A 7,773-nucleotide genomic window follows, 5' to 3' on the forward strand; every position below is an offset into this window, starting at 1 on the left:
TAACAACATGACACTGGTTCTCCATTAACACTATTCTTAATGGTATGGTTTTTAAGATAACACTGTGATTTATTTCCCAATTAGGACTTAGAGAGAAAGTTGCACACTAGTTTCACCAAACTGCATAAGCATTACCATCAACCATAGTGTCATCATTTGGCTCATAACAAAATATCTATCCTGATTGTGTACGCTACACAACACGACAACCAAAGGCTGCAATTCTTTCTTTGGCAGTGAGATATAGTATCTGTACCGACATCAACTATTTGGCATTTATTCTGTTCAAATAAATAACATTGACGGATCCTCTCATTCAATAACTCAGCTTTTTTTCCATTGCCCCCCTAACATTACAAACAAATGACAGATGGAGAGACTTGGCAAGGAGACGGGTTCTGATAAAAATGCAATCAATTAGCCTCAAATGTCCATGATTTATATTGGGTCGCTCTCACAGAAAACACAATCTCCGTTCCTTTACCACTGACGCGGCTTGTTAATAATGTTTACATGAACTGTGTTTATTCCTGTTCCGTCACACTGGGAGGCTAATTGTGCTGGATGTTTAAAGGGGGGAGGCCACGTGAATTTGGATAATTGGCAATAATTAATTTCCATCAACTGCGTTGATTGTAAACCGTATATGTTTAACAAAGCCCTGATTTCAGCCAGAACACTTATGTACAGAATTGACGCAAATTGCAAAGCTCCTGCAGGGCTTGTCTTTCACTGATGAATTCTCACACGTTTGTTTGAGTAATTAGTCCCCTTATTTTTCCGCTTTCTCTCTCATTCTTCCTCCGCATTGCTGTTGACAGGTGTAACCTTTCTGACTCTCGCATTACTGTGACCAACTTATTCTTGTTCTCCTCTCCTCCACGGCCTTCTTTTGTTTTACAATGCAGAGAGCGCTAACCCCTAGCGGCGCATCCACCCAACGACAGGAACCTTTGCCTCGGTCCTGAGTTATCCATGCATGAACACGTTTAATACACAGTATTGTTCCCTTACGTGGGCAACACGCGAGGCTGGGCGATCATCAGTGCGCTGGGGTGCCATGATGGAGGCGTGTTGAATACAGCAAAGCCAACAGACTGGAGAGTTCACCCTGTTTCTCCCTCGTAAAACCATGGAAACGTGCACGGGTTCAGAAATGAAGAATGACGTTGGGTTGTTTTTCAATTCCTTTGGCTTTAGAACGTCAAACAATGTAATGTGATTGGACGCTGGGCTTCAGCGCTGAACTCCGCAGGAACACCTTGGCAACAGTGACACTGAAAGTTGGTTGACAACTTCTAGTTCCCAATCTTAATTGAGCCGTTCTGCCAGCCGCTCATATCCACCCTCCCACTCCCCCATATCACCCATCTCTCTGGCCGCTATCAGACACCATCCCCTTCGTCTTGTCCTGGAGCCCCCATCACACCCTCCCATCGGCCCCGTCGTGCAGCATGCACCGACACCGCTGACAGACATCACAACAGGGACATTAGAGTTTGAATAGAAAGAGCCTTCAGTCAGGTCCAAGGGCAGACTGATCTTTCTAACAGCCCCGGTCATTTTAACCTCTGGATGGGAACACAGAGAGTCAGAGACTGTGATGGTGATGCATTATGGGATTTAATTGAGTCATTTGGTCTGGTCTGATGTGGCTTAAACAGTAACTGGGGGAACATTGACTAGCATTAAAGCCTGAATGACGCATGACCAATTAGGCCGAGCACCATTGCTCATCAGCGTTTGATCAGGTCTAGACGGCAGAGAGGGACGGTTGCAGCCGGCCAGGCGGGACACAGAGTGTCGAGACATTGATTCGTCCCTTTGTTTAAATCGGGTATGGACTAACTAAGCGCTCTTTACATAGTCCGCTGAAGTTGTTGTTATGCCATCTTTTTTTTCGTTTTTAATATCTATATTTTATCTAAGCCTCACAGAAAACCCCTGCAACACGCAACCGGTCGTTATGGTTTGAACGGGCCGACCTTTGGCTCCCTTCGACTTCTGCCGGAGCCAGCGACGCACTTTCCTCCTGCCTTCTATTTTCCATCACAACTTAATCCGCATGCATACCCTCGAACACCAGCTAAACTTTAAGAAATCACAGCTCGCCTCGCTAGAAGGTGAGCGATGGGCCTGCCTGGCCGATTAACCAGAAAGTTTTCTGACCTGCATTACCCCTCAGCTTGTTCTGAATAGAGAGCAGACGGGGGGGGGAGGGCTGGGGGCCCTTTCTGCGTTTATCTGTAGCAGAGGGACGGAGCTCCCTCATCCTCTCTCTCTCGCTCATCTCCTCGCACCAATTAAAAGGGAGTAGATGCTTTGGGTTTTGGTGTGGAGCACAGATCTCTCTTATGGTTTCACTGTGTTTAGTATTCATGAGGTAGGGGCTGATGAGGGATCCTTCAATTAAATATAAAACACACATATAGAGCACAGGTGTTTCTGACCATCAGCCCGTATTTCGTACCTATTGACACACTTTTGCATTATTGAAAATGTAACTTGAACTGCAGCATTTTCGCGTTATTTGTGTGTGTGTGCGTGTGTGTGCGTGTGCGCGCCTATGTGAGTGCGCGCCCGTGCAACGCATGTGCACGTGTTCGGAGCGGCGCAGAATGCGGTGGCAAAGTACTGCAGGCGATGATTAGGAGGGGGCTTAAGCAGTGGGATCTCTGGGTCTAATCACTGCGCGCATTTCAAAGGCGAGAGTGCCAATTAAAACTGATAGGACTCAATACAGGGGGCTTAGGGGCTGCCACAGAGAGCGGCAACGCACCAAACATGAAAATCAATCGCCCCCTTACCCCACCCCCCCTCTTTTGAGGGGGGGGGGGGGGGGGGGGGTTGTCCATCCACTGATCCGAGAAGAGCCCGGGATAAACACGCGGGCTCTCTGCGGGGCCTCCGGGGGGGGCCAGGTGGAAGAGGGTAGGAGAGGGGTAGGAGAGGATAAAATAAAATAAAATAGAAGTATCTCCGAGGTTTCTTGTGTTCTCTCGCGTGTCCCATGGATCAAAGAGCCTCCGTTCGTTCCTGAGTTGTACATCAAGGACAAAAGAGAAAGAAAAAAAAAACACACTCGCCAGGTAATAAAACCACACAAAGTGTGTCTGCGTACTAAGATCTTTATTGGGAGAGAGTAGGATTACAAAGACGTTTGCACCGAACATTCATTAGCGTGAGCGGTTTGATCAACAGTGAGGCTCGCGGAGTGACTGTAATACAATGCTGTTTTGTGCGATAGATCAAGGTAAGAGAGAGTCACCATTAGAGGCCGCGGTTCATCTCTCCCCGAGACGCAGTGCCCGCGGACAGACGAGAGCTGAATGCCAGAGTCGGCCGTCCTCCCCTCTCCTCCCCCCTCCCTATCGGCCGCATGAGGTCACAATCCGACGAGGCAATTTAAGGTTATGTCGAAGATATTGTGACAGGGTGAGTGAGTGTGTGGATGTGCCGGCATTTGTGTGTACATGTGTCTGTGCGGGCAAGTGTGTGTGTGTGTGTGTGTGTGTGTCTGTGTATGTGTCTGTGTCTTTGTGTGTGTGCGTGGTCTAGTGCATGTGTGTTGATGTGTGTGTGGCCTAGTCCATGTGTGTGTGCGTGCGTGTGTGGTCTAGTGCATGTGTGTGTGTGTGATTGTGTGTGGCCCAGTGCATGCCATCTAACACTCTGTGACAAGCTGATAACATATTTCATGTCAGCCCATTTGACATCATTAACTAATAAAGATCGATTGGTCTTTGTTCCCCGTCAATGACTTTGGTCTTGCTATTGGCCTGCCACTCTTTTGTTGTGTGTGTGTGTGTGTGTGTGTGTGTGTGTGTGTGTGTGTGTGTGTGTGTGTGTGTGTGTCCTTATGTGGGTGTGTCTCTGTGCGCATGTAAGGAAGGAAAACAAGCAAGTGTGTTTCGCTACAATCAGCACTTTCCTTTCCAGAGATCAGACTCTGGCTGGACCCAGCCTTCTCCCATGATGCTTTGCAGGGAAAAATCTTGGAAATATTCCAGGAGGTGGCTAGACATCAGGAAGAGAGAGTACAAGACAGAGACAGAGAGACAGAGAGAGAGAGAGAGAGAGAGAGAGATAGTAGTTAGTGTAATAGAAATGTAAATGTTCAATCATTACTAAACAAAATCCATAACACATATCATGGTATACGCCAAGCTGAATAACATATGGGAAATAACATAACAGTAAAACATCCCAGACAGTATTAGGAAAGAAATTACACTCACAATCAATGACAAATTACTCTCGGAAACAATTCCAAAAAACGACACAAAAACAAAACATTGAACTAATAGCCAGTGAGGCACGAGAAATCGAAATCGCTCGCAGTCAGTCGACTGTATTTTCTTCAGTCCATGCGAGGAGCTTTCAGTCATAAAGCAGAGAGATTGCGGCAGTCTTCAGGGGGACTATGGTAATAAATGATAGGAGTCACTTGTGGGCTGCAATCTGTCCTGCCACTCCGGAGCAAAGTCTGCAGCAGAGTTATGATACATCTGTGCAAACTTCCTTTGATGGAAGGCACATGCAGTATATGAAATCCGCGAGGCGGTATACAATATGCCTGTACCGTCGGAACGGGATTGATCTGTAAGGGAACTCAACACCTCGGCCCACTTTGAAAATATAACTGCAAAGAGGCACGACTGTTTGGAAGGAGACTGGCTATTGGCAGCATTCAGAAATGTGTTCGTGAAAACGCTCTGTGGACAAGTGAATACACCTTTGTGTATGTAAAGCTGTGTCGGAAATAGTGGAACACATTTTTATTTTGTGTTTAGGATTGGGTTGTGAATTTCACATCTGAAAAACCACACTAAGACCAATTCCCGCCAAATCAACCATTACACATATCTAGGAGGCAGGGTAGGCAATTTATTTTTTAGGCATTTTTGTCGTATTTGTTCATCAACCATCAATCAATCAATCATTTGATTGGATGGCCTGACTGTCTGTCTACCAACCCACCCGGCTACCCTCGTTAACTCTGCAACTGTACTCATTGCGCTTGAATGCATGAGTCTTCCGTTAGGCTGGGCGGGCCTATTGCTAAAGCAGGCGAGCCAGTCGTGTATTTCAGTGAGAGACATTGAAGAGGGGCTTGAAGGGAGGGATGGGATTCTTTCGGTTGGATACATTCAATATCTAGGGTACTCTGGCTGTTGTCTCCAAATAGCATAACCCAGCTGTAAACATATTGCTATTTAATATTTTCGGCTGATTATTTTGCTGTGTAAGCAATATGTTAAAAAAAATAAGAAATTACATACCTTTGCATTTGCATTTAGCAGCTGTTTTTATCCAAAGCGACTTACAATAAGTACATTTATCAGAAGAAAGATTTTCTGGGTAAGACCACAGATATGTATGCGGTCTGGTTCTATGGTTTACGACCGAGATCTAATGAGCTATTAGTACATTTGCCCTTACCACATTTTGTTTTACATCTTTCTGTGTTCGGGTTTGTGTTTTCATTTCATTCATTCGGAATTTCTTTGTAGTGTTTGAAGTGTGCAAAATTGTTTCATTTGTTTTCTAATTTAGTAAATTGGTGTCTGCTTTGTTTGTTTCGCACTTCAGGTACCATTTTGTTTTTCCAAAAAGAGAACATGCACTCTGTACCAAAAAACTGTACCAAACCAAAATCTCCCAAAAACAAAACAAAAATCCCCAGCCACAAACCAACAGACCAATTGACTCACAAGTTGGGCTTTTGTCCTTCCACAAGGTCTTCACGGGGGACCGGGTAGAGGGCTTCGTAGGTGCGGCCGGCTCCGGAGCCGTGGATGGCGTAGGAGTTCATCTTGTTGACGTTGGGAGGGAAGAAGGCCCAGGGCAGGAGGGCCTCCCCCTCCCAGCGGGCCCCTGAGGCCGTGGCGTTGAACGACAGCGGCAGTTGTTGCTGCACACGCACACACACAAAACGCACAAGGGACCAAAGGGATAGGATTGATTTGTCGTTTTCTCTGAAGTGCAATTTTACAAATATAAAAAAAAATATTTTGGTAATAGAATTCAAACGATTTTTGGCCCAGTACACAGGAACAATTGGTTGCCATTGTGAAAAGGTATTGGTTTCTATCCAAGAGCTCTGAATTAAAAGGAATGCTTTTTTCTCTTTCAACCAATAACAATAAGCATTTTTGGGCCATTGGAAAGCATTTTTCAATTTTCTAATGCGAGAAAAACTAAAAGGCTTACAATATAGAGAAAAACACACTGGACATATTACTACATTAATACATTGAATTTATGTTTCACTCAAATTGACAAAAAAGTACAAGGTGGAATGAATTGCTGTTGACAACGTGCATAACCTTGTACAAAGACTAGAGCAACATAGACTAGACTTGAACACTCAAATCAAATGCTGGCTAAATTAACTTAATTGATGTTCATATAAATATATATATTTCTAAAACCATGTTTAATTCAATCACGGTCTGCCCACCTGGAATGCTTGTCCTCTCCCAGACAGCAACAACACCAGATGCTGTCCATGTCTCAACACAAACAAACACAATAATGACAGAATAAATTAAATTCATAGTATAGAGATACATAAACATATATTACATGTTGTTGTGGCCTTTAGCATTTTCACACAAACACACACACACACACACACACACACACACACACACAGACACACACACACACACACACACAGACACACACACACAAAATTGGTGCATTGCTTAAGATCCAATCCATACACAATGCTTTAGATGTTATTCATACTTACGGACAGAGTTCTACCTCAAGGTAATTTTCAGTAGTGCTGTCCAAAAAAAAGGCCTCCACCACTGCAATCAACAATTAATTATTTGTACACAGTTATAATGTTGAATATGATTTGCATTTTCACCTTTTGAAATCAAAAACCCCAAGACATCCTTGAAAACACATAATCAACACTTCTTGAATGCGTGTCTCGAGTACTCTACTTATTAACAACAGGAACAAGTTGCATCACATCAACCCCTTGCAGCACAATTCAAGGATTCAACGTTCAATCCTCACCTTCATAGTCCCAGAGTGCGGGGAACGGGAGGCCAGGAGGTCCGCTAGGAGCCTCCGGATCATTAAAGAAGGGCCCAGAGACCTTCATCATTAACCCCCCATCTCCAGGGGAAAACGTGATCTTCACGGGGTCATGTGTTACGGGGATGCTGTCCCACGTGTGTCCAATCAATACACTTAAAAATAATAGAGGTCCGGTCACAAAATCCATCTTTGCACTAGATCGCTTTAACAGACAGGTCAAATGAGCAGTGAGTAGGAATATTGTTATCACATACAACTATGTGATTCACAATACAACACGCTCAATAAATACTCCCTTGTCCATATCCTGAATTGCTCTTTGCACACCATGTTACATCATTTGTTATCAAATGACCCCAAGGACACTTCAAAACAATCGGACTTTAAGTTGATTGATTGACTTCCTGGTATACCATTAACAACACATCTATTACCTTATTATCCGAGCACTCTTGTATTCTGGAACCGACATTCTCGAAAAATCAAGCACGGAATACAAACGTTACTAAATAATATTTGATATGGAATATACATTGATATCTGCAACTATTCCCCTCGATAAAAAAACATAACTACAGCAGCGCGGAACCATGATTGAGAACCGCGGGGGGAACGAGTTCTTTACCACACAGCTTGAATGTGATTGGTCGAGATTTGTTTGCTTGACGGTGATTGGCTGAGTTTTGTTTACTTGGTAACATTTGGCGGAGACGC

General features: G+C 44.3%; 1 protein-coding gene across 1 annotated transcript; it reads right to left on the reverse strand.

Moving 5' to 3' along the window:
* Positions 1-3,141: 3,141 nt before the first annotated feature.
* cUnh4orf33 (chromosome Un C4orf33 homolog) lies at positions 3,142-7,632 on the reverse strand. The gene is made up of 6 exons (XM_079758926.1): positions 7,494-7,632; positions 7,036-7,211; positions 6,758-6,818; positions 6,464-6,515; positions 5,715-5,914; positions 3,142-4,017 (listed from the first exon to the last, which is right to left on the reverse strand). Exons 1-6 carry the CDS (start codon positions 7,529-7,531, stop codon positions 3,921-3,923), a joined length of 624 nt encoding a protein of 207 aa, XP_079615052.1. The 5' UTR covers positions 7,532-7,632; the 3' UTR covers positions 3,142-3,920.
* Positions 7,633-7,773: the final 141 nt, after the last annotated feature.

This window comes from Pollachius pollachius (genome assembly GCF_949987615.1).
Source record: "Pollachius pollachius genome assembly, chromosome: 2".
In the NCBI taxonomy this organism is placed as follows: domain Eukaryota; kingdom Metazoa; phylum Chordata; class Actinopteri; order Gadiformes; family Gadidae; genus Pollachius; species Pollachius pollachius.

Excerpts from the sequence above, each read along its gene's own strand:
- cUnh4orf33 (XM_079758926.1), bottom strand. The coding sequence starts at position 7,531 with ATGTCGGTTCCAGAATACAAGAGTGCTCGGATAATAAG. Across the intron at positions 7,212-7,493 it reads AAGAGTGCTCGGATAATAAG|TGTATTGATTGGACACACGT; the intron begins GTAATAGATGTG and ends ATTATTTTTAAG. Across the intron at positions 5,915-6,463 it reads GGAGAGGACAAGCATTCCAG|CAACAACTGCCGCTGTCGTT; the intron begins GTGGGCAGACCG and ends GTGCGTGTGCAG.